Genomic DNA, 26,654 nt, shown 5'->3' with positions numbered 1-26,654 from the left:
GCAGTTCAGTTAAATTTGATGGCTTTCTGACATGGACTTGTTTCTTCAGCATTGTCCACAAGTTCTCAATGGGGTTTAAGTCAGGACTTTGGGAAGGCCATTCGAAAACCTTAATTCTAGCCTGATTTAGCCATTCCATTACCACTTTCTGATGTGTGTTTGGGGTCATTGTCCTGTTGGAACACCCAACTGCGCCCAAGACCCAATCTTCGGGCTGATGAAATTAGGTTATCTTGAAGAATTTGAAGGTAATCCTCCTTCTTCATTATCCCATTTACTCTCTGTAAAGCACCAGTTCCATTGGCAGCAAAACAGCCCCACAGCATAATACTACCACCACCGTGCTTGACGGTAGGCATGGTGTACTTGGGGTTAAAGGCCTCACCTTTTCTCCTCCAAACATATTGCTGAGCATTGTGGCCAAACAGCTCGATTTTTGTTTCGTCTGACCACAGAACTTTCCTCCAGAAGGTCTTATCTTTGTCCATGTGATCAGCAGCAAACTTCAGTCGAGCCTTAAGGTGCCGCTATTGGAGCAAGGGCTTCCTTCTTGCACGGCAGCCTCTCAGTCCATGGAGATGCAAAACACGCTTGACTGTGGACACTGACACCTGTGTTCCAGCAGCTTCTAATTCTTGGCAGATCTGCTTTTTGGTGATTCTCGGTTGAATCTTCACCCTCCTGACCAATTTTCTCTCAGCAGCAGGTGATAGCTTGCGTTTTCTTCCTGATCGTGGCAGTGACAAAACAGTGCCATGCACTTTATACTTACAAACAATTGTTTACACTGTTGCTCTTGGGACCTGCAGCTGCTTTGAAATGGCTCCAAGTGACTTTCCTGACTTGCTCAAGTCAATGATTCGCTTTTTCAGATCCATGTATGTATATATTTTTTTATTTTTGACCAAGCAGATTTGATCACTTTTTCTGTTAACTCATAATAAAGTCATAAAAGAACCAAACTTAATGAATGTTTTTTGTGACAAAGAAGTATCTGTTCCAATCACTCCATCGGAGAAAAATCAGAGTTGTAGAAACAAATGGAAACTCAAGAAAGCCATGAAATTATGTTTTTCACAAGTGTATGTAAACTTTTGACCACAACTGTAGATTCACATATGTTCACACTGAGAACATTATAATTTTCTTTTTCCCTTCAATAATGACTCATTTTAAATTTGATGCCTGAATCATGTTCCATCAAAGGCACACAGGCAACCAAAAAGACTAGTGACACAAAAACCCAACTTCTTGTATGGCTTGTATGGAAACCCATAATAAAAGAGAACTGGATAAAATGGATGGATAAAACCGCATCAATTATAATTACTGTACTTCGGGACAAACTGAGCCACCCCTCCCCCCAAAACAGATGCATTTTGGCATACTGTCTGGAACTGTTATGAGTGTTCTCATCTTGTAGAAGTATGTTTGACTACTTGCACCGTTCAACAACTGGCTCTCTTCAAGCTTGATCATAAGTCAAATTTTGGCTTGCAGTAGAAAGCAATAAAAAAAAAGTGAACAAGCCATAGCACATAACTCACAACACATCAGGTCAGGTCAAGCTGTCTTGGTAATAGAAAAAAAATGGAAAACAGTTCAATGCTATATTTCATTTCATTTAGTACTACACAGTTCTTTGCTCTTACAGTAGTTTCAGCAATTTTCTATAAACCTGTATCGTTAATGTATTTGGAACAAATTTACATTGAATTCACGTTAAAGGGACTTTAACATGATGCACAAAGTATGTTAAGGTATGTAAAACATGGTCACGTTTTAAAAAGGCTAAGAGTAGATTTATATGCAAAAACTGTAAAATTTTCTTACTTGACTATTACCAGTAGGATGTCAGTATTTTCAGCATGAAATGAGTTGTATTTTTTTCAAGGCCTAGTGGAATCCTCTTAGAGTCTGGTGATGGTGTTTTTGAACAAATAATTAAATTCAGTTTTCAATGGAACAATTGGGAACAGATGAATTGTATTTCTATTCCAAAGCCGGAAAGCTGCCAACATGTGAACATGAATGGTCTCTAAAGACCACAAAATACTGAAAACTATATCTTGTGTGTAATACATTATGTACAGTACAACCGCTAGCCTTTGTTGTCAGCTCACACTTAATCTTTAGAAAACACTGGACAATACTGCGCATGTGTGTAAACAGCAGTTGTCAAGCTCCGCCGAGAATCCAGCTGGCGTGGAAAAATCTCCAGATTTAATAAGCCGGCTCTATTAGCTCGTGCTTCATAAAAAAAGGATAAGTGAAATTTAATTACAGTTATGGTGGCAGATGGTAAGAGTGACAACCCGTGGCAGCAGTGCCGCTACTTTTCACGCTTGGCCAGAAAGACACCACGCGGTGACGTGGGATAGCAAAAAGGTGGGATGAAAATGTGGAAATTCTGCTTTTTCTATGAAAATGTGGAAATTCTGCTTTTTCTATTACAACGAGGAAATCAAAAAGAAAAAGCAAGATAGAAACTATGAGTGTTGGCGTTATACGGATTTAATATTAAAACATCTATATACAATAAAGTATAGGTTTTTTTGCTTCTTGTACAGTATAGGAGAAAAAAAAAACTTACTGAGACAGCACTTTTTGTCCATTATTTAGACTTCAGGTGAACTTTTTTTCAAATTCTGATTATCGTTTCTTTAGCATGATATTTATTGATATTATATTATATTATATTATATTATATTATATTATATTATATTATATTATATTATATTATATTATATTATATTATATTATATTATATTATATTATATTATATTATATTATATTATATTATATTATATTATATTATATTATATTATATTATATTATGTGGCTCATTCCTCAGAATGAGCCACAAAAAGTCAAGACCACTGATAATCTCCCCCGATCTGGGGCTCCATGCAAGATCTCACCCCGTGGCGTCAAAATGATAACAAGAATGGTGAGCAAAAATCCCAGAACCACACGGGGAGACCTAGTGAATGACCTACAGAGAGCTGGGACCACAGTAACAAAGGCTACTATCAGTAACACAAAGCGCCGCTAGGGACTAAAATCCTGCAAGGCCAGACGTGTCCCCCTGCTGAAGCCAGTACACGTCCAGGCCCATCTGCGGTTTGCTAAAGAGCATTTGGATGATCCAGAAGAGGACTGGGAGAATATGTTATGGTCAGATGAAACCAAAATAGAACTTTTTGGTAGAAACACAGGCTCTCATGTTTGGAAGAGATAGAATATTCAATTGCACCATACCCACTGTGAAGCATGGGGGTGGAAACATCATGCTTTGGGGCTGTTTTTCTGCAAAGGGACCAGGACGACTGATCTGTGTAAAGGAAAGAATGAGTGGGGCCATGTATCGAGAGATTTTGAGTGAAAATCTCCTTCCATCAGCAAGGGCACTGAAGATGAGAGGTGACTGGGTCTTTCAGCATGACAATGATCCCAAACATACAGCCAGGGCAAGAAAGGAGTGGCTTCGTAAGAAGCATTTCAAGGTCCTGGAATGGCCTAGCCAGTCTCCAGATCTCAACCCCATAGAAAAACTGTGGGGCGAGTTGAAAGGCAGTGTTGCCCAACGACAGCCCCAAAACATAAGGAGATCTGCATAGAGGAATGGCCAAAATACCCACGTCAGTGTGTGAAAAGCTTGTGAAGAGTTACAGAAAATATTTGGCCACCGTTATTGCCAAGAAAGGGTACATAACAAAGTATTGAGATGAACTTTTGGTATTGACCAAATACTTATTTTCCACCATGATTTGCAAATAAATTCTTTAAAAATCAAACTGTGATTTTCTGTTTTTTCCCCCCACATTCTGTCTCTCATGGTTGAGGTTTACCCATGTTGACAATTCTCTCTATTCAATTCCTCTCTAATATTTTCAAGTGGGAGAACTTGCACAATTAGTAGTTGACTAAATACTTATTTGCCCCACTGTAGGCCCATGTTCTGCCCTAGGGTCCCCCACTCATCCAGAATATTAACAACATCACAATGAATATTTAAAATTAACACTCCTATTGTAAGAAAACAAATACGTTACACATTTTGCATGTGAAAGGTTTGAATAGGAGTTGCTTAACTTGTTTTAGTTTATTAAGTGTTACTTAAATCATTTAGGCTTTGTTTATTTAACGACATAACTTAGTGGTTACTTAAAGCAGTTGTGTGTAACCACTTGAAATAAGGTTCTTGTTTAATTTTTCTGAGTGCATTTTTACACATTTCGCACGTAAAAGGTTTGAATAGGAATTGCTTTTAACTTGTTCCAATAGTTCTTCCTGCATGTAAAAGGTTTGAATAGGAATCGCTTTTAACTTGTTCCAATAGTTCTTCCTGCATGAATACCGTGTTTCTAGGGCTGTCCCAAACGACTAATTTTCTCCATATTAGTCAGCTGACTATTTGTACGATGAGTCGACTAATTTAGTTTTTTTTTTTACTAATTTAGCAATGAAAAATCTGTTGACGCTTATTAATTCACAAAATGATTTTGGAACACTTAAATTCTTTATTAAAGTCCATATAAACATGTAAATAATAATAAATCACAAATAAACAATAAGGTCAAATGCTGATAGCATTAACTAGTGCAAAAGAATGGTATGTAAACAGATGCAGAATACTGACTTCACCTTTCCAACATGATTCAAAACCATTCTTAAAAAAAAATCTAGCATTAGTATTATACATATATATATATATATCATAGTATTATAATAATTATAATTATTCATTGCCAATCAGATTTTTCATAAAGGCCGTCATTTTAAACCTATTCTTAGTATAGAATCTGAATTCTGAAGTATGTGGGATTAACTCCAAACTCTATTCATTTTTTTGTTTGCAAATGCTGGTAACCAACGATTCTTCATGTTTGAAGTGTCGCATTTTAACTGCAAGTTTGCGTTTTGGAGAAGACTGCCAATGTTTTATAGAAGGCAGAAGTAGGTTATCTTTTTTCCCCATTAGCCACAATGTAGCAATGTGTCTCCTTATTTTGTATGTCTGAACTTTAATTGTAAGGCGTCTTGATGACCAATAAACATCTGTGAAAGGAACTAGTGTCTCATATGCCATCAACAAGCATGCACATGTATGCATGTATGCACGCACGCACGCACGCACGCGGGCATAAAACGCAGCCGTGAAAATTACCGCCCTCATTTTTATTGACCGTGCGATAAATAGACTTAGCAAGTAGCAACTTCAATAAAACATGTCGTTAGTTAGTTAGATGGACTTACTATCTGCCAGCTTGTTGTCTCCTGTCGTCTTCCAAAATTATAACTGAGTGAGGGCACTTTAGGTGTTCATTCACAGCCCATGTGCAGCCTGGTATGAAAGCTTGGCATGGACTTTGTTTCGTGGAAATAAGTCAATGTTTTGGCCACTCTGGTGTGCTTTTTTTGGCTTTTTGCCGCTTTCCCCGCTTGAATACCGAGCGTCCGACATTTTCAACTATCCACGCATATATATATATATATATATATATATATATATATATATATATATATATATATATATATATTTATATATATATATATATATATATTTTTTTTTTAACCCTTCATTAACCGTCGACGGGAAGTTGTGCTCGTCGACGCATTTACGTCATCGATGACGTCAACTATGTTGACTAGTCGAGACAGCTCAACATGTTTCATTTTTTTGAGTGCATGTCTGTGTAAAAGTAATACAGATTTACACTCTGGTGCATCTGCTTGGGAAAAAATAAGGGGTCAAAATCTAATAAAGTAACTGTTCAGACCTGCTTTTTTACTAAACTACCGTAATAATTGTGTGTATTTGTGTTTGTTTGTAGACCCTCATTGAAGGTCAGGACAGTCTGATGGAATTGCACAGGTGGCAACACAAGCTGGCACTGTCAAACAGCACTACTCCACCATTAAACTCGCCTTCTCTGATCTTTATTCACTCTGAAAAGCCATTTTTCAATATCGAGTGCGGCCAAACAAACTACTGCAACATGAGCCGCCTTGACAATGCAGTGCATTCTGTTAGTGTGAAGAGAATAACAGAATGCAAGTCTACAGCTTCCCCAAGAAATCCTTCAAGACTTTTTATTTAAAACATTCCAGCCAAGACACTTTAAGGTTGCATAACAGGCGTCTTACATTTGTAACATATGCAAGGGATAGTAAAGACATCCATTTTCATATTAACAAAACTGGATAAAAATATAAAATAAAAATGCTATTATTTATTATTTATTTATCTTACAGTATACTAAAACCTACTGTACAATATAATATTATGATACACGTTGCCCGCCTTTATTCACACACGCTCCCATGAGCACATCACTCCTGTCCTCCAGAACCTCCACTGGCTCGCGTTCCTCTGCGCACTTAGTTATAAATTCCTCTCATCACGTCAAAGTCCCTGCAAAAATATGCACTCCTTACCTCCTTCCAACTCCTTACCTAGGAGGCTACGTAGGACAAAGCTCTGAACCTGGGGAGACAGACTTTTTCCATCGCTGCCCCAACAGCTTGGGAAAGAAATCAGAACTCACATGTTAAAAATTGTTTTAAAAATTTGTTGTTATTTATTTATTTAACTATTTTTCATTTTTACTTGTTTTAATTGCATCTACTGTATGTTAAGCATCTTTGAGTATCATGAAAAGCGGAATTTATATACAATTTATACTAATAATTATTATTATATATAATGATAATGATATAAAATATTGTATTATTTGATTCGCTAACCCAATAAGAATTGACAAGAAATATGATAGATATGTACTGATAATATACTAGTAATTATGTCAGAATTATTAAGAATTTAGCAAACTCATCCTTAATGAAGACACTTAATGTGAACCACGGATAGAAATACTTGTAGTTCTTAAAATACATTACTATGACTTGAAATAATTTGATATTAAAACCCCTCTTGATGTTTTTGCTTTCATACAATTTGTAAAGTTATCTTAATTAGTAGGTCACCATTGTTGTTGCCGTCGCAAGGCAGTGACGTCACTGGGTAACGCTGCCGAGCTTCCAGAGGATGAATATAGCGACATAAACATGTTATCTCATCAGCCTTTTTAATTTGAGCCCAAGAGGAACATTAATGAGCATAAAAGCGCTGTCGATATTTCACAAAACAAGCAAGAAAAGCAAAATGAACAGGAGAGACAGGATGAGACGAGACGAGAGTAGGACAGAACCTGTATTCTGGCAAAATGTGCTACACCGGTGAAACATCTACAATTGGCGAATTTGACACTACCGTGCGTTTTCAGCTTGTTTTGTTTAGATGCATACAGACAGAACTAGGGATGGGAATTCATAGTATTTTTATGATTCCGATTCCATTATCGATATTGCTTAACGATTCGATTCTTTATCAATTCGCTTATCGATTCTAATTTGGGGAAAAACAAGAACAAATGTTTTGATTGGCATCGAGTTTGTTTAATCAGAAGTCACAACCTTACAAACTCACAACGAGGTCAAACCAGGCCCAAAGCCTCAATATTAACTGTGGCAATAAGTGGCAAATGCACAAGAATGTGTAACATTTTGCTGAAACATTTTTCTAATAGAAATAACAAATATTGGTATATATTGGCATATAGGTCAATGTTCTGCCGTTGGCAATATGTGTTAAAGCAGGGGTCCCCAAACTTTTTCCTGTGAGGGCCACATAACTTTTAACTGATGAGGGGCCGGGGTCAGTTTGAACAGAACACAGAAAAAGTGTGACGATTGCAGGAGTGCCGAAATGTAAAAAATTATTGTTTTTCAGAAAGCCCAATCAAATAACCCTTCCTGGATTCTTCACGGAACAAAAGTAAATAAAATAAAAATAATAATATGATATTAATAAATAATAATACACTATTAATCAAATAGATAATAACCAAATAACCCTTCACAGAAAAAGGCCAGAAAATAAATAACACTATTTAGAAAAGGAAAAAAAAAAAAAATTCAAAATGCTCTCTGGTATTGTTCAGGGGCCGGACCAAATGTGGGGGCGGGCCGTATCCGGCCCGCGGGCCGTAGTTTGGGGACCCCTGTTAAAGTTTATTATTTACCAGTACTGTATATTCAAATGCATGCCTTTTAATTTTTATGGCGCTTTCACGCTCAAGTGGGGGCGCCCTTGTGCCTCCTCAATCGAAGAAGAACGCGCTCACGTGAAGAAGAGCGCGCTTATACGCGAAGAAGAAATGCCACATCCAAGCAAGTGAGCGACTTAGTGAGAGAGGGGAAACACTGCTACGAGCCTACGTTCTTTTTTAATGTTTTTAAAATATCTACAGAGGCAACGCCAGTATGTATCATCTTTTGTGTTGTTGTTGTTGTGTGTTTCCACTCGCGATCGGAAATCAAGTTGTGTAGTGGTTTGAACGATGTGCTAATGCTAGCGAACGCATGCTAACCGTTTTGTTATCACTGTATTAGCAGCTAATCATTGCTGATTTACGTTGATGCAAACCTGTTTGTTATTGGGGACGAAATTGATTTGTTTCATTTCTATTTTTAGTTTCACTCTTCAAGTGATGGTTGAATAAAGTTAGCAAATTATACCAACGTCTTCTGTATCCTCATTTGGGAGTTTAGCTAGCTGTACAGCCAGGACTAAGCCTTAGCGTCTTGGTGAGGACAGTGCAGTCGTATTCTCTCCCGATGCAGTTATCTCCACCTTGCAAGACTGCAAGTCGTTTTGTTGTAATTTTTCCTCGTGAAGTGAAGACACACTTTTGAGTGTTTCAACCTACGTGCTGTCATTGTTATGTTTACGGCTGCAAAGCTCGTGCTAAACCATCGTAACCTTTCATTTTCACCCTCTTTCCTGGTGAAGTGTAGCCAAACTTTGGAGCGGGTGGTTCTTGGCGCCATGCTAGTTTGATGCGTCTGGACAACAAGACACGTCACGACGCAATATCAGTCTTTAGGAATCGTTAAATGGATCATTCAGGCTTTTTCATTATGATGTCGAGGCCTCGAAACACAAGGAACCGGTTCGGAATTGGAATCGGATTTCAATTCCCATCCCTAGACAGAACATACTAAAGATGCCTTTAAAAAATACTTAAACGTAGTAATATCAAATAAGGGTGGTTTAAATACGCTACTTGACTAATTTGGTCAAAAGATCAACAATCTGCTTTGAAACTACCACAAGAAAACAGAACGCTAAAAAGTATGAGAGGGAAACACATGCAAAAAGTATTTTGAGAGAATGAAAAGGTAATAAAAGACTCAATAAAACCACAAATAGTAATTACTCACTGCTTTTAACTGACGTGCGCATGTGTTGGACGTCTCGCTGTGTAGAATTGCAGAACACCAGTAGTGTTCGTCTAGTGACAGTGACAAACTACGTCATCAACCCGAGCATCCATTGCACGCATAAAACATGGCACCCTCCGTAAGTCAAAACATGTACTAGATATAATAGATATTTAAATCAATGGCAATATTGTGTTTCTAATAACATATTTTAGTAAAAGAGAATTGTGGCTTATTAGAGCCTACAAGTCTTTAAGTCAGAGGTTCCCTTTAATGATGAATATATTCCTTCTATTTTTTTCTGAATACTATTGTGGTCACACTTTATTGAAACTCTGGCAATACTGATGCTATGTCACCTTGCAGGTGAGTTGTGTTGTGGTAGACAAATCCTGGAAAACTCAAACTTTTATATTTGAGGAAATATTTCAATTCCCAATCTTGGCAAAATCCTCCAAAGCCCTTTAACTTTTATTAATCCTACTAATTCCACCTGGAAACCTATCGTTCTATCCCTAATGTACACTCGACTAAATCAGCCTGAGGTCAGCCAAGTCTCCCCAAGAGCAGACTCTTGAATATACAAAGCATAATCAGCTTCCAAAGATGCTTTAAGGTCACTTGATAAAAGAAACGCGAGTCAAAAGAAGCAGGAGACCACACTGCAACTGGTTTGTGCAATGAACGGTTCATTACCTTCACTCGAGTATTATTTCCTTAAGCCTCAAATGAATTCTGTGATCTCATGAAACGAGGCAAGGAAAACAGCAATTTGCATTTAAAATGCTCGCTCTATAATATTCTTCAAGTTGACCCTGGCTTTTATTAACTTCCCTTTTCTATACTTTCTAAGACATACTTCCCTAGACACTTTTCACAGTTTGATACAGTGCATTGACCTCCACATAGGCAAATATTTCCTGCATGCAAGCATTTGAGCCTTTTATTCCCCCCAGTCAACTACAGTATTAAAAAATCTACTATCAACATTAGGGTATACAGACTTTGGTGCTGAAGTGTTACATTTTATGTTCAAAACAGACAGGAAAGGGCAAAAGTAAAAAAAAAAAACATTTGTTAGTTAGTCATTAGTTTGCTTTTCTGGGTTTTAAAGGCAACAGGTCAGCAAGAGACGATGTTTAAATGCTTGACAAATGACTGACACATCCTAAGTCATGGCTTCTGTTTCTGATTGGTTGTTTTTCCACAAACGTGTTGGTTTCTTCAATATCGCTATGGATATTGTTTTTTTTTCACAGATCATGTGATTGTGTACTACCAAAAAAACCATAAGGACTGTGTATAAAAATTATATATAATATATTGTATATAAAAATTAACGATATTTTTTTCTGTCTAATTGTGGCTGCCTTAATGCTACAAATACTGCAGAAAGTAAATGCTTGGTGAATCTGCCCCAGGATTAATGACTAAGACTTTCTTAGTCTTAGTATATATATCTATATATATTATATTAGAGCTGTCCCGACTAGTCGACATAGTCGACGTCATTGATGACGTAAATCCGTCGACGAGCACAACATCCCGTCGACGGTTAATGAAGGGTTTAAAAAAAAAAATGCGTGGAAAGTTCAGAATGTCGGACGCTTGGTATGCAAGCGGGGAAAGCGGCACAAAGCCAAAAAAGTGCACCAGAGTCCAAAACATTGACTTATTTTTAAAGAAACACAGGAGGGTACACTGTTGTGTCCTGTCTCTTCAATGCCAAGCTTGGCTGCACGTCGGCCGTGAATGATAACGACAGGAGATTGTAAGTCCGTCTAACTAACTACTGACATGTTTTATTGAAGTTGCTAAGCCTGTCGCAATATGCAATGAGTCCAATTATCGCATGGTAAATAAAAATGAGGGCGGTCATTTTTTTACGGCTGCGTTTTATCGTTGCGGCGTGTGCGTGCGTGCTGATGGCATATGAGACTCGTTCTTTTCTCTCATCAACACGCTGTAGAATTTAAGTTCAGACATAGAAAATAAGAAAACACATCTATATTAAACACTATATACGTTAGCATTGCTACATTGAGGTGAATGGGGAAAAAAGACGACCTACTTTAGCCGGCTATTAAACAGGCAGCCTTCTCCAAAACTTGCAGGTAAAAGGGTGACACTTCAAACATGAAAAATCGCTGGTGAACAGCATTTGCAAAAGGAAAAAAAAAATCTATTACTGACAACACATGCAATGACAAAAAGTGCTTTTTTGCGGAGTGTAAAGCTTAAATTAGCGGTTTAGCGAACGTACTTCCGGTGAACATTTCAAAATAAAAGCATGTAATGTTCGTCATATAAATAACGATTTCTGGAGTTAAATCCCAGATCCTTCAGATTCTACACTAAGAATACCTTTAAAATGACACCCTTTATGAGAATTCTGATTGGCAATGAATAATTATTATAATACTATTATATATAGTACTACAGTATACTATAACATTAATGCTATAGGTATTTTTTTAAGAATTGTTTTGAATCATTTTGGAAAGGTGAAGTCGGTGTTCTGAATCTGTTTACATTCCATTCTTTTCCACAAGTTAATTCTATCAGCATTTGAACTCATTGTTTATTTGTGATTTATTATTGTTATTTATCTGTTTATTTGTACTTTAATCAAGAATTTAAGTGTTCCAAAATGTTTTTGTGAATTGACAAGCGTAAAAAAAAAAATTCATTGCTAAATTAGTAAAAAAAAAATAATTTAAAAAAATTATAAGATTAGTCGACTAATCGTAAAAATAGTCGGCTGTCTAATCGGGAGAAAATTAGTTGTTTGGGACAGCCCTAATATATATATATATATATATACACTCACTGGCCACTTTATTAGGTACACCACGCTAGTAACGGGTTGGACCCCCTTTTGCCTTCAGAACTGCCTCAATTCTTCGTGGCATAGATTCAACAAGGTGCTGGAAGCATTCCTCAGAGAGTTTGGTCCATATTGACATGATGGCATCACACAGTTGGTGCAGATTTGTCGGCTGCACATCCATGATGCGAATCTCCCGTTCCACCACATCCCAAAGATGCTCTATTGGATTGAGATCTGGTGACTGTGGAGGCCATTTGAGTACAGTGAACTCATTGTCATGTTCAAGAAACCAGTCTGAGATGATTCCAGCATTATGACATGGCGCATTATCCTGCTGAAAGTAGCCATCAGAAGTTGGGTACATTGTGGTCATAAAGGGATGGACATGGTCAGCAACAATACTCAGGTAGGCTGTGGCTTTCCAACGATGCTCAATTGGTACCAAGGGGCCCAAAGAGTACCAAGAAAATATTCCCCACACCATTACACCACCACCACCAGCCTGAACCGTTGATACAAGGCAGAATGGATCCATGCTTTCATGTTGTTGACGCCAAATTCTGACCCTAGCATCCGAATGTCGCAGCAGAAATCGAGACTCATCAGACCAGGCAACGTTTTTCCAATCTTCTATTGTCCAATTTCGATGAGCTTGTGCAAATTGTAGCATCAGTTTCCTGTTCTTAGCTGAAAGGAGTGGCACCCGGCGTGGTCTTCTGCTGCTGTAGCCAATCTGCCTCAAAGTTAGATGTACTGTGCGTTCAGAGATGCTCTTCTGCCTACCTTGGTTGTAACGAGTGGTTATTTGAGTCACTGTTGCCTTTCTATCAGCTCGAACCAGTCTGACCATTCTCCTCTGACCTCTGGCATCAACAAGGCATTTCCGCCCACAAAACTGCCGCTCAATGGATATTTTTTCTTTTTCGGACCATTCTCTGTTAACCCTAGAGATCGTTGTGCGTGAAAATCCCAGTAGATCAGCAGTTTCTGAAATACTCAGACCAGCCCTTCTGGCACCAACAACCACGCCATGTTCAAAGTCCCTCAAATCACCTTTCTTCCCCATACTGCTCCTCGGTTTGAACTGTAGGAGATTGTCTTAAACCATGTCTACGTGCCTAAATGCACTGAGTTGCCGCCATGTGATTGGCTGATTAGAAATTAAGTGTTAACGAGCAGTTGGACAGGTGTACCTAATAAAGTGGTCGGTGAGTGTATATATATATATATATATATATATATATATATATATATATATATATATATATATATATATATATATATATATATATATATGTATAGGGCTGTCAAAATTATCGCGTTAACGGGCGTTAATTAATTTTTTAAATTAATCACGTTAAAATATTTGACGCAATTAACGCACTAGGCCCGCTCAGACAGATTTAAATGTCAGTACAGTGAAAGGCCAGCTTGTTAATTGTGTTTTATGGAGTTTTTCCGCCCTCTGCTGGCGCTTGGGTGTGACTTGCATATGTTATGTGGCGTAATGTCGCCCTCTGCTGGCGGTTCAGTGCAGCTGATTATTTGGGTTTCGGCGCGCTTTTCTGACGTGATTATATGTCGACGCGAACTCACACTAATAGACAGTGCTATTCAGACCAGCTAACGTCCGCATCCAGTATTCAGTGGCAGTTCTCATAGCCCCATCACACTGTTTGTGTCTAATACATGCATCGCTTGTGAGTTATATTCCTCCTTTGTTTATATTCATGAGCATTAGATAGTTATTGATGATGTGTATTTGAATTTGTTCACATATATGGTGAAATGCAGTTACATTGTTAGATGCTTGTGAGCTAATTGGCTAGTGCTACTGCTCAAATGGACACGTGTGTGTACATTTATGTTATTTTGTGATTTATGCAAGTTATACATTCCCTTGTTATTTTCAGTTTTACAAAAATACAAGAAACGTGCTCCTGTCAAAAAGAGATGACTTCAGTAAAGCCCATGCAACTTTGCCACACAGTCTGATTTCTTTTTGGAACTTATGTTCGCTATCTGTCAATTTGTGTACTCACACACATTGAGGACAGAATAGGGCTACTAGTTTATTTTTTGATTGAAATTTTTACAAATTTTATTAAAACGAAAACATTAAGAGGCGTTTTAATATAACATTTCTATAACTTGTACTAACATTTTTCTTTTAAGAACTACAAGTCTTTCTATCCATGGATCACTTTAACAGAATGTTAATAATGTTAATGCCATCTTGTTGATTTATTATTATAATAAACAAATACAGTCCTTATGTACCGTATGTTGAATGTATATATCCATCTTGTGTCTTATCTTTCCATTCCAACAGTAATTTACAGAAAAATATGGCATATTTTATAGATGGTTTTAATTGCGATTAATTACGATTAATTAATTTTTAAGCTGTAATTAACTCACTTTGACAGTCCTAATATATATATATATATATATATATATATATATATATATATATATATATATATATATATATATATATATATATATATATATATATATATATTTTATGTCCATTTGCAACTTTTCGCATATTGTCTTCTGGAGCACTGTATGTAAACAATAGAGGAAACAAGTTCAAAATGAACTACGTCACCAGCTCATTCTACTGGCCAACTAGGAACCTTTAGGTAACATTAAGTTCTCAATGAAATACGGTAATGCAATTAAAAAGCCTCGAGAAAAAAAAAAAAGGTAAACCAAGCGAATCACATGGGAAACATTTCTGAACCTTCTTATGGTTTTCAGTGTTGCTGGTAGAAACGTGTAATTAATCACTACATTAATTATCATCAACACTTCTCTTCCTAAGGAAAGTCAAAGTCTGAGTATGTACTTTGTATCCTAAACCGGCCTTCGGGCCACTGTGGGTCCTGCTTTTTGTTCCCACTGATCCAGCACAAACAGTTTAACCAATGAGGTTTCTGGTAAAACAAGCAGCACCTGACTGCAAGCAACCGATTACACTTGTAAGACCAGATTGGTGAAAAGGTGTTGTCTTGTTATGGAGGAATGAAGTCCTGCACCCACTGCAGCCCTATGACAAATAGCATGGAGACCCGTGGTGTACAGGATGGGTCAAATTTGGGAAAAGATTGTCATGGAACAGTGATAAACAGGGCTCTAATGCTTCAATTGCATTTGGAAAACCCAGCAGGCCATACACTTGGTTCCAAAGCCTTCATTGGGACTTACTCAACTTGCTCCTTTACCAATATCATGTTGCAATTATAGAAACCATCGAAACACAATGTAATACTGTAATATGTAACTGTGCTATGTACATCATCTGGGGTATATCAGAATCAATATGCGGATCATAAACATGACAAATACTTGAAAGCAATTAAAGAAACATGTCACAATCCTCCAGAAACGCTCAATATTGGATGTACTAATTCACAACCAGACTTCTCAGTTATAAAATGACTGCTATAAGCATAAATTGCAGTAGATGAGTTACGGTATGTATTTTGGTAAACTTTTGCAATAACTCACCAATCAAAGGAGGGAAAAATGTTGAGGCTAGAGAATTTCAAATTTGATTGAAACAGTCATCTTAAATAATTATGTTTAATTTACATCTACATATGTTTAGATAAACCCCAGGATCAAACCTTCTCGCTCAAGGGCGTAAGTTTAGTCTTAATATTGGTAGGGACGATATAACAGCATAAACTGTATGTACACTTTTTGCTGGGGACGGGACATTAATAAGACCAAACAGATTGGCTGAACAGCGGTCAGGGCTACATTTCTCACCAATAAGAACCTAATAAATTGATAGGCTAAATGAATAATGCAAAATAAATCTGTATTGATTTGTGCTAACTTTCACACTGCAAATTTACAGTATAATGTCTTAATCCGATATTTTTTCTTAAAGACCAAATGTGAAGTAATTTCATAACATGCCAAATAGGGTCACAATTAAAGTAATTAAACATTGTTCAACAAATAAAGCATGAAAAAATAATTTATATGTTGTATATTTGACAAAATAATCACGTTTCCGAAGTTCGAGCCTGAAAGGGGACGAACCCGGAAGTGATACGTCACACCGAGAAAAGCGATGGCAGCGCTCCATACATACGGCCGCCATACAAAGCCCTTCAAACAATGATTCAAACAGCGATATAAGCGATAGATCGAGCGCAAGGGAGGAGATCCAAGTTTTTGAAGAGTTGGGGGAAGAAGAGGAGGTTGGAATCTTATGTTGGACCTAACGTGTATTAGCCAGACGCTAATCAGGATGCAAACAATGTGCCTAGACTACCTGACACGGAATGGAGACAAGACCCATCGAGATTACAAGATTGGTAAAATATAGGCTGTTATTATTTTCATGATTTGAAGATGCAGGCATTTGCACATAATTTTATGTTTTTGTCTATCTGATGACATTGTTTAAAAAAAAAAAAATCAGACTTCATGTTCATTTTGGCAGATCCTGCAGCTCCCGTGCATATAAAATAATAATATAAAAATGTTGGGGGGGAAAGAAGGAGATGAGTCGTTGATGGCTTAAGAAAAGATAAGAAAACAAAATAATAGCGGACTGCCTTCACATTCGACCGCGAAGTTTTGCTTCTTGCTCATCTCCGCCTCGCCTCGTACTACCAGCTACTACTACTTCCAGTCCCAGTGTCTCTTAAACGGATCGTGCATAGTGTCTTGTTATGAGCTTTTTGTTGACAAAAGTATCGAACACACAACGTGCTGACAACTTTGTTTCTTTATTAACACATGGCGCTAACAGTACGAACACAGCTTGGGGCTCTCGGCAGGCTGTGCGGAGTGATAGATAGAGCCTGTAGAAGTGGCGTCTAATGGCGTGAGGAAATGTAGTTTTTTTTCACACAAGCGAACAGATTACAAAGCACCACTTCAGTGTTGTCCCGAGACTACATTTCCCATGATTCAGTGCGTGACCTGCGCCGCTCGCTGATTCGCTGCGAGATTGACTCAATGGCTACGCTAAACCAAGACGCTAGTTGTCAGCTGTCACCTGTCAGCGGCTCTCGTAAAACACAAACTAGAAGGCTATCACGCGATCACCGTGAAAGAAACGCCGAACCGTCCAAAAGCAATGCAATGCTTGAAGCATGAAAGTGGAAATACATAATACAAATACAAATAAATGTGCACAAGCTCACCGGCGGTGTGTCTCTCTTACGGCAACGTGACCGTGAATTACCGCGACACCGACCCGCTTATATGCACATCCACACCCCTTTCCCGACTGACAGTGGATTAACCCTTTCGCACAAGATCGTAGATGAAGCACAATTTAAACATGCTTAACCTAGCGAATGCAACAACAACTATGATCGGGGATTGCCACGAGTTAGCTTTCGGCTAACGTCGCTAGCTTCTACTGTTCATTCCACAACAGTTGGCAGCTCTGCTTTGACAAAGTCATCAGTCATCTATCCAAAAATCACACTTACTTTTTGGCAAATCCTTGATCATAAGCAGACCGGTTGAGGAAGCAGGCATCTTCGAAGTGTTTGCAGCAGAGAACACTACTCGATGATGGCGTGAAATTCATTCGCTTCGTACAAACAAAAGATGTCCATTTACGTGCCCTGCTATCCTTCAGCCACTCATACAAGTTTTCTTTAGATTGAGAACAATACATTGCCACACACCGCCGTGGCATCTTACTGAGAAGCAATGCAAGAATACTGTGTGTATGGCGGACTTCCCTCGCAGGTTTCGGTGTGACGTCAATTCCGAAGATTTCCGAAGATTGTCGAAGAAAAGCATTTTTGTTGTCAAGGGCGTTGCTATGGGTTAAACAAAGAATCTGGAAGGGTTGCGTTAAAAAAAAAAATAACGAAAATATAATTAGAATTGTCTAGCCATTGATATTATTCAAAAACATGGTTGGCCAACCTTACTTCACATTTGGCCTTTAAATCTAGTCGAATAATTTTCTCCATCTTGTTTTGAGTGTTAAAGACTAGTTAACAGATTAATGCGCCAGATTCTTCCACTTACTTTTAGTAAAGATTACTATTTGTTCTTATTACGCCAATACATCTGAAAAGTCAGTCATTTTTCATCTAAATCAAGAAAAAATGCTTTCAAATAATGTTTTGAACAATATCGATTCTTGAATTAAAGTATATTTCTGACAAGTTTTTTTCAAGATTAAATATACAAACCTTTTACTTAAAATAAGCCTGTTAATCTTATCTTCAGCTAGCTATTTTTCTTATTTCAAGAAATCTGAGTAAAATTGACTTGAAGTATTGGCAGATAATTCCACTTTTTTCTAGTAGAATTACACTGAAAACAAGTGATTTTTTTTCCCTTTCAGTTTTAAGGAGGTGGGTTTTTGGAGTGCATATGTATTGGTTCAGGTGATACTTCGTTCGATTCATACCTTAGTTTTCAAAAACTACTGAATAAACATTTTGAAAACTTCGAAAATAAATGTCTGGATTTTATTAGCAAATCTAAATGGCATTATTTGAACATAAATTATATTAACATACAGAAGAAATACAAACTTGTTAATCATCTCTAAGTATTCAGGGATGCAAAAAAACCCAATTTTTCTTAAAACCACTCAAAATTGATTGTTTAAATAAATTAAATATAACAACAACAACAAAAAAACTTCTTAGTCAGGGAATAAAAAAAATAAATAAAAATTTAGGCATTTTTACATAACTTACAGTGGCCGCTGCTGGCGGAAAAAAACTTCTAATATCCCACGTCTTCGAAGGGGGCTGAGGAGGCGGCATTTTGTATTTGCGTGTGAATGCGTGTGTGCGTGTGTGTGTGTGTGTGTGTTGGGGGGTCCAGTCATCAGCCAATCAAACGTGCGTTTGAGGGAAAAATTATGGACTGGCAATGTACAGTAAGTCTGAACATAATTAAAGTACTGTAATTCACGTAATCATGGTAGGGTCCATTTTATCCTTACAACATATGGGGAGACGATCTAAATTACCTACAGTGGGGCAAAAAAGTATTTAGTCATCCACTAATTGTGTAAGTTCTCCCACTGGAAAATATTAGAGAGGCCTGTAATTGTCAACATGGGTAAACCTCAACCATGAGAGACAGTACGTGGAAAAAAAACAGAAAATCACATTGTTTGATTTTTAAAGAATTGATTTGCAAATCCTGGTGGAAAATAAGTATTTGTTCAATACCAAAAGTTCATCTCAATACTTTGTTATGTACCCTTTGTTGCCAATAACAGAGGCCAAACGTTTTCTGTAACTCTTCACAAGCTTTTCACACACTGTTGCTGGTATTTTGGCCCCTTCCTTCATGGAGATCTCCTCTAGAGCAGTGATTTTTTGGGGCTGTTGTTGGGCAACACGGACTTTCGACTCCCTCCACAGATTTTCTATGGGTTGAGATCTGGAGACTGGCTAGGCCACTCCAGGACATTGAAATGCTTCTTATGAAGCCACTCCTTTGTTGCCCTGGCTGTGTGTTTGGGATCATTGTCATGCTGAAAGACCCAGCCACGTCTCATCTTCAATGCCCTTGCTGATGGAAGGAGATTTTCACCAAAATCTCTCCATATATGGCCCCATTCAGTCTTTCCTTTACACGGATCAGTCGTCCTGGCCCCTTTGCAGAAAAAAGCCCCAAAGCATGGTGTTACCACCCCTATGCTTCACAGTGGGTTTGGTGTTCTTCGGATGTATTCTTTCTCTTCCAAACACGAGAACCTGTGTTTCTACCAAAAAGTTCTATTTTGGTTTCATCTGACCATAACACATTCTCCTAGTCCTCTTCTGGATCATCCAAATGCTCTCTAGCAAACCGCAGACGGGCCTGGACTAGTACTTTCTTAAGCAGGGGGACACGTCTGGCAGTGCAGGATTGGAGTCCCTGGCGGTGCATTGTGTTACTGATAGTAGCCTTTGTTACTGTGGTCCCAGCTCTCTGTAGGTCATTCGCTAGGTCCCCCCGTGTGGTTCTGGGATTTTTGCTCACCGTTCTTGTTATCATTTTGACGCCACGGGATTGAGATCTTGCATGGAGCCCCAGATCGAGGGAGATTATCAGTGTTCTTGTATGTCTTCCATTTTCTAATCATCGCCCCCACAGTTGATTTCTTTACACCAAGCGTTTTACCAATTGCAGATTCAGTCTTCCCAGCCTGGTGCAGGTCTACAATTTTGTCTCTGGTGTCCTTCGACAGCTCTTTGGTCTTGGCCATAGTGGAGTTTGGAGTGTGACTGACTGAGTTGTGGACAAGTGTCTTTTATACTGATAAAGAGTTAAAACAGGTGCCATTAATACAGGTAATGAGTGGAGCCTCATTAGACCTCGTTAGAAGAAGTTAGACCTCTTTGACAGCCAGAAATCTTGCTTATTTGTAGGTGACCAAATACCTATTTTCCACTCTAATTTGGAAATAAATTCTTTAAAAAAACCAAACAATGTGATTGTTTTTTTTCCACATTCTGTCTCTCATGGTTGATGTCTACCCATGTTGACAATTACAGGCCTCTTTAATCTTTTCAAGTAGGAGAACTTGCACAATTGGTGGTTGACTAAATACTTATTTGCCCCACTGTATTTAACTGAAGTCATTATATCTTGCAAATAAGGTTGCTTAAAAGTTGGTGGGGGCAATTTGAGCATCCTGAAAAGTAGGTAGTGTTATGTTCCTACTGTCCCTATGCAAACCTATGCCCTTGTTCTCGCTACCAACAACCACTGCAGCACCACACCAGCCCCTATCTCAGACACACCTGCACTTGTGATTACTGTGATGAACCGCTCCCGACAGCTAGGCTAACCCGCACAAAAAACGCCGACATCTGCTTGTGAGATAGCGGTGACTCATTGTTAGGCGTTTAGGCTCTTCAGGCAGCCATGATGGGGTGCAACAAAGCCCCTCAGTGCACTGCAAGAAAGGCAAACATCAATCACAATGACAGGCAAGTATGGCTACACTTGTTAACTAACTTTAGGAAGAAAATGAGCTTTGGATAGACACAAAATGTGTTCATGAACTGCTTTATCACAAGAGCATGTTCATTCATCTTTGTTTTCTGGACTTAAACCTAATGAAGCGCCAGTGTAGTGAGGCATTCAGTCCTTAAAATGTAGTGTTTTCAGAAAGTTTGGTGCTTATTTGGTTTTAACTGACCTTTTGGATTAAGTCAACCTTCAAATGACACCCAAGGGCCAATGCTTAAGTAGTTTTTAACGAATCCAGCAGCCACCAAGCTTTTGCACTCCCCCTTACTTTCTCCATTTAGTCGTTCTTAATTCATTTCTACTGCGCCTTCTTTACGACCATCCATCCATCTTGTCTTCTTTTTTTTCCTCCACTGGCAACAGTACAGCTTGGCGTCTTTTGTCATAATCACCATCATTATCATCACCATCGTCATCATTTGTGACCTGCTTTCATTTCGTAGCTCATCTATCTTGGAGTTTTGTCTTTCGTTTCTCACAATAGGGCTCAGGCATGTGATATGTAGTGGAAACAATATTAGATTATTGCAACAATTAAATGTTAATACGATTAATGTTATGTAAAAAAAAAAAAAACATATATATATATATATATGTATATACTATATAAATACTGCACGCAGGATCCCAGGTGCAGGCTGTGCAAACAGGCCCCTGAAACAGTCCAACACATACTAGCTGGGTGTAAGATACTGCCAGGAAAAGAATACATGGAGCACCATAACTAAGTAGCTGGCATAGTTTACAGAAACGTCTGTGCAGATAAGCCTGTCGCGATACGCAATAATTCCATTTATCGCACGGTAAATGAAAATGAAAGCGATAATTTTCCCGCTGCAATTTAACGCCACACATGTGTGCGTGCACGCGCGTGCGGTGGATGTGCTGTTAAAAGTTCGGCTTCCTTGTTACCAACAGCGCAATATGCTGTGACGAGGATTTACTCTGTTTTATTGACTTCTGGGTTTGTTCGGTTTGATACATTTGAGTTTGCATGACCATCATTCGCCCACCCTACCAGGGGAAGATGGCTGGAGGGTGAGGGACGAGTACTACTAGAATGCTGCCCTATTGTGCTGCACAGCATCAATTAAGCTTAAGTTTAGTTGATGTGCTGAAGGTTACTAATCATTTCCTCCTTCGCCCTAAAAGTCCAAATACCCGCGCAGAGTCTCAAACATTGAAATATAATCAATAGTCACAGAATATGGTAATTAAAACATGTTTACCAAAAGATGGTTAAGAAGAGCAAAGAGCACAGATGGCTAAGAGCGATCATCTAAAGTTTGACGATCAAGGCATAGAATCACTTCTTATTGCAGAACAAAAGTACTTTAAGAGCCCTAAAGTCCTATATTGCATTCAAATGTGAAAATGGTTACTGGTAATAATTGTCCTTCTTATTTCACTGGTAACCTTTCACAAAATGTCTTGCTAGAGGGGAAGGCAAAGCATAAAGCTAACCCTTCGGTTCTGGCTGAAATAATTTCTAGTGAAGTGTGTCGATGGACCGCTCCGCTCAAAATAAACTTAACGGCATATCTTTCCGCCGTTTTGGTCAAACACCAAATTGTAACCTCTCTGGGAAGTCAGAACCAAATAAGATTGTTAATATTTTAGTGTTTATATGGCTTTACAATCCCATCTTGATATTAAATCTTTTAGACTTTGACTGTCTTTCCCCCGCCTTTTTTCCCCATCAGCTATTTTATTTCAGCTTGGGATTGCTGCACCATAAAAACAATCCAGAGATAAAAAGTCGTTGCACAGAGTTTGGGTGAGAAGGTAAACTCAAGAGGTCGTAACAGGTTCACAGCATCCATCCATCATCTATCCCTTTATCTCATGTGAGAAGGGTCACCCTGGATGGATCACCAGTCAGTCAGTGAACAGCGACAGTGCAACAGATACCTGGTCACACACATATTAATGTGTGTTTGTGACTGTCCTCATGCGAACGAGACCACGCCGCACGTGTTTTTGAAATATGCTAGAACACTCTGCACAAAGATAAGCGTACCTACACAGCGAGGGTTCTAACAGATGTTAACAATAATGAGAAGAACATAATTTATCCTGAAAAGGGGGTCATTCACTTTAAATCAATGTTAAAGTCTCAAATAGCATTATTATGTGAATTAGAATCATATTTTGAGACGATTCGACTATATAAAACAATTTGGCAAAGCGCAGATGACGGGAAATTAGTCTTTTAATCCGCCGTCTAGCCACGCCTACCATTATCGAGCTCTAGCGTCCCTAACAGGTGGATGACGTCAGCAGGAGAATGGTTTCATCTGATTTAGTATGCAGCCCATTGAGGGGGAATTATTCATAACGAGGAAAATGCGGCGAAAAAAATGTCATTGTTTCAGTTTTTCTACTCCAATATTTATAAAGGATATTCTTTTTATCAAAGTATTTTTCCCAATTGCTAAATAAATGGCATGGTCATGACAAATAACAATCTTGTGCTACATGGAATATGAAATAATAAAAATTAGGGCTGTCAAACGATTAAAATTTTTAATCGAGTTAATTACAGCTTAAAAATTAATTAATCGTAATTAATCGCAATTAATCGCAATTCAAACCATCTATAAAATATGCCATATTTTTCTGTAAATTATATATATATATTCTGTAAAATAAATTGTTGGAATGGAAAGATAAGACACAAGATGGATATATACATTCAACATACGGTACATAAGGACTGTAGTGGGCATTTCACTCTACTGTCATTTAAATCTGTCTATGCTGTCCTCACTCCGAAGCGTCTACTTTTTCCAAAGCTAGACAGCTAGTGAACGACGCCTTAATAATCAGACTTCTTCCTTTTTCATCTGATTTATTAATAAAATGGCCTCAAAACATTGTCCTCTTTACACCGTAGTAAAACTACAAAAAAAAAAAGTACACAAGCATTGCATTAGCAACAACGTTAGCTTAGAACGCTATACAGGTTCACTAAACATAAAGCGTCTCATATAAAAAATATAACATTTTGCTTACTAACATAATATGTACATTCTTAACAACAATACTTACTTACGGACAAATCTTGTCCAAGGATCATATAAGCACAACATTACAACGTAGGCGTCAGCCCGAGACGTCGTGCAGCCATATTGAACTGGCAAGAAAGCAATAAACCATGTCGCAAAGCGACCACAAGAGTTCGCTGTTAGACAGCACAAAAAACCTTGCTGTAAAACATACCAAAAGGCAGAATACTGTCTGAGCGGGACATGTGCGTTAATTGCGTCAAATATTTTAACGTGATAGAGCAGGTTACAGCTCGTTCCCCTGCTCTTACGGACAGGAGAGCTCACCGGGGAAGCAGCTGGAGAGTACTGCTGGACAAACCGGCCGACAATTGAGGAACGCGTAGCTGCCACGTGGTCAACACAAATATAATGAAAAATAATGCTTGACTACACCGCGACAACATAAACAAAGAGCGCCGTGCAGTTGTTGTGCAGCTAAAATGACAGACTGAATGTGTCTTAGGAGATCTTTTGTACCTGCCCATCCATGATAAAACGTAAGTAAATAGTTCTTTATTTAAAGAAAGTTTGTAGTGTTTACTTTGCAATTGCTGTAATCGCGGCCATTTTTAACACAAAGTTGCAATTTCGGATGGGGTTGAAAATTTGACAGAACACCGGGCACATGAAGAGGGCAATAAACTGAGTATCGTGCTCTCCCGGCCGGGGGATGTGCGACAAGCCACCGGTGTCATCGGCCGAGTCGATAAGGAGCATGTCAGCCACAAAATGCAAGCCACCTACGTATTAAAATGATCTCAGTATTTGACATAATACAAAACATGTTGTTTATTCACTTCCTCGTAAGTCCAATGGTCCCACAGTAGTAGGGCTTGTTTTGGCCAATATCCACCGGTGAATGAAAACCTTCTGAAACCCTAATAAGGCCCACACGCCTCTCCCTGGTGCAGCAAAATTTTTCTGCAGCCGTTTGGCTGGCGTGATGCTACAAATAAACGAATTAATCCGCAAAATCAGATGAATCATTAGTCCTTCTTATACAACAGTACGGCTGGACAGTGAAGAGGACTCCTTCAACCGTACACGTCACAGCGCCCTCTTTCTCAACTCAAGACTGGAGCCGGAAGTTACTCATTTTCATGGCGTGGGATTAAATAAATATAGCGATCGCTTCCACACTGATCCAAGCGGTCCATTTCATTAAGGAGCATAAAATAATATGAAAAAAAACATGCTTTTTGCTGTCATAGGCACTTTAAAACTAAGTACAACATTGATGTGCTGTATTTTTTTTCTCCTCATGACATTTGACAAACATTAGCCATGTGTACGGTCATACGACAGTTAAAGGTTGAATGTTACTTCCTCAGTCGTGCCTTGAGCAATGAGTTCCAAGTCATTCCATAACCAATAACCATGCTCCTAATGCAAAATAAAACAAAAACATTGAGATAGTGTGTCAATATCTACTATATAAAACTCTATTTACCACTTATAATGAATAGAAACTACAATCCCACCACGCTCCCAACAAACACACACAAATATTTGCAATATCTTGTAGCGCAGTTTAAGATTGTACTGAAATAAAAACAATCAAAATAAATATAAAACAATCATATAAATATATAAATAATTGAACAGTTTTGCCACACTTTTGTTGCTTAAATTCACTGGATATTGAAATGTTCCTTATGGTATATGCATACTACCTGGTGGGGTGGTATAATACAGAATCACCATAATAAGATGCATTAATATCAGTATTCACAGAGGACTACGAAATTATGCGTGCAAGTATTGCTAAAATAGTTTTTCACAAGCTCCACCATTGTTCAAGGGTTATTAATGCAACTCAGAAACTACGTTTTTTTTTTTAACCTGTCTATGGTGTTATGCATTGTTGCAGCATTGTGGATGCTTCATAGATAAAATTCTCTTGTTGTATATTTGTAAATAACAGCTTATTATTAAGACCTAATTCTTTTTGTTTTGTGTTTACTTTGACGGTAAACAACAAATAGAAACTTCTTTTATCGAAAATTGTTTAGCATTATGTCAAACTACTGCCTTATGTGCATCCATACAGCGCCTGTGTTTTTATTTAGCTTGAAAGTCAAAAAAAAAAAAAAAAAAAAAAGATCAGTCTAATGAAAGCTCTTACCTCGAAAAAGCTCATCTCAATTCATCCCTGTACAGTTAAAATAAACATTTCATGATGGTGATCACTTTAATTAGGCAGTTTTTTCCCATAATTAACGACCAACTATTTCTTGTAAAAGAGGATCATGTTAATGAAATGCAAAACCAAGATGTTTAGTAGCTTTTTGCAATACCTTTTTCTGGTCCCTCCACCGATGTTGTAGCTTAGCGTCAAGGCGGTATGCAGCTGTCGCCCACTGCGGTGCGAGACGACGGATTCTACGCTTCATGAAGCTCAAAGACTCCTTTCCTGCGCCAATCTGGTCGAGTAACATAGACAGATCTGTACGGAAGGCAGCCTGAGAAAAAAAGTGGATAGAAATAGGGATACATTGGAGTCA

At 38.1% G+C, this 26,654-nt stretch overlaps 1 protein-coding gene across 5 annotated transcripts in view; it reads right to left on the bottom strand.

Annotated features, from left to right (window-relative positions):
* LOC130920027 (alpha-1,6-mannosylglycoprotein 6-beta-N-acetylglucosaminyltransferase B-like) overlaps positions 1 to 26,654 on the bottom strand; it is a 252,584-nt gene that overhangs the window by 106,569 nt on the left and 119,361 nt on the right. For all 5 annotated transcript variants that reach the window (XM_057842819.1, XM_057842820.1, XM_057842821.1 and 2 more), the window contains one exon: positions 26,448 to 26,612. In XM_057842819.1, coding sequence (XP_057698802.1) covers positions 26,448 to 26,612 — 165 coding nt within the window. The remainder of the gene's footprint in view (positions 1 to 26,447; positions 26,613 to 26,654) is intronic.

This window comes from Corythoichthys intestinalis, chromosome 8 (genome assembly GCF_030265065.1).
Source record: "Corythoichthys intestinalis isolate RoL2023-P3 chromosome 8, ASM3026506v1, whole genome shotgun sequence".
NCBI classification, from domain to species: Eukaryota; Metazoa; Chordata; class Actinopteri; order Syngnathiformes; family Syngnathidae; genus Corythoichthys; species Corythoichthys intestinalis.
The sequence above is the reverse complement of the archived record's forward strand: the minus strand, read 5'-3'. Positions and strand labels throughout refer to the sequence as shown.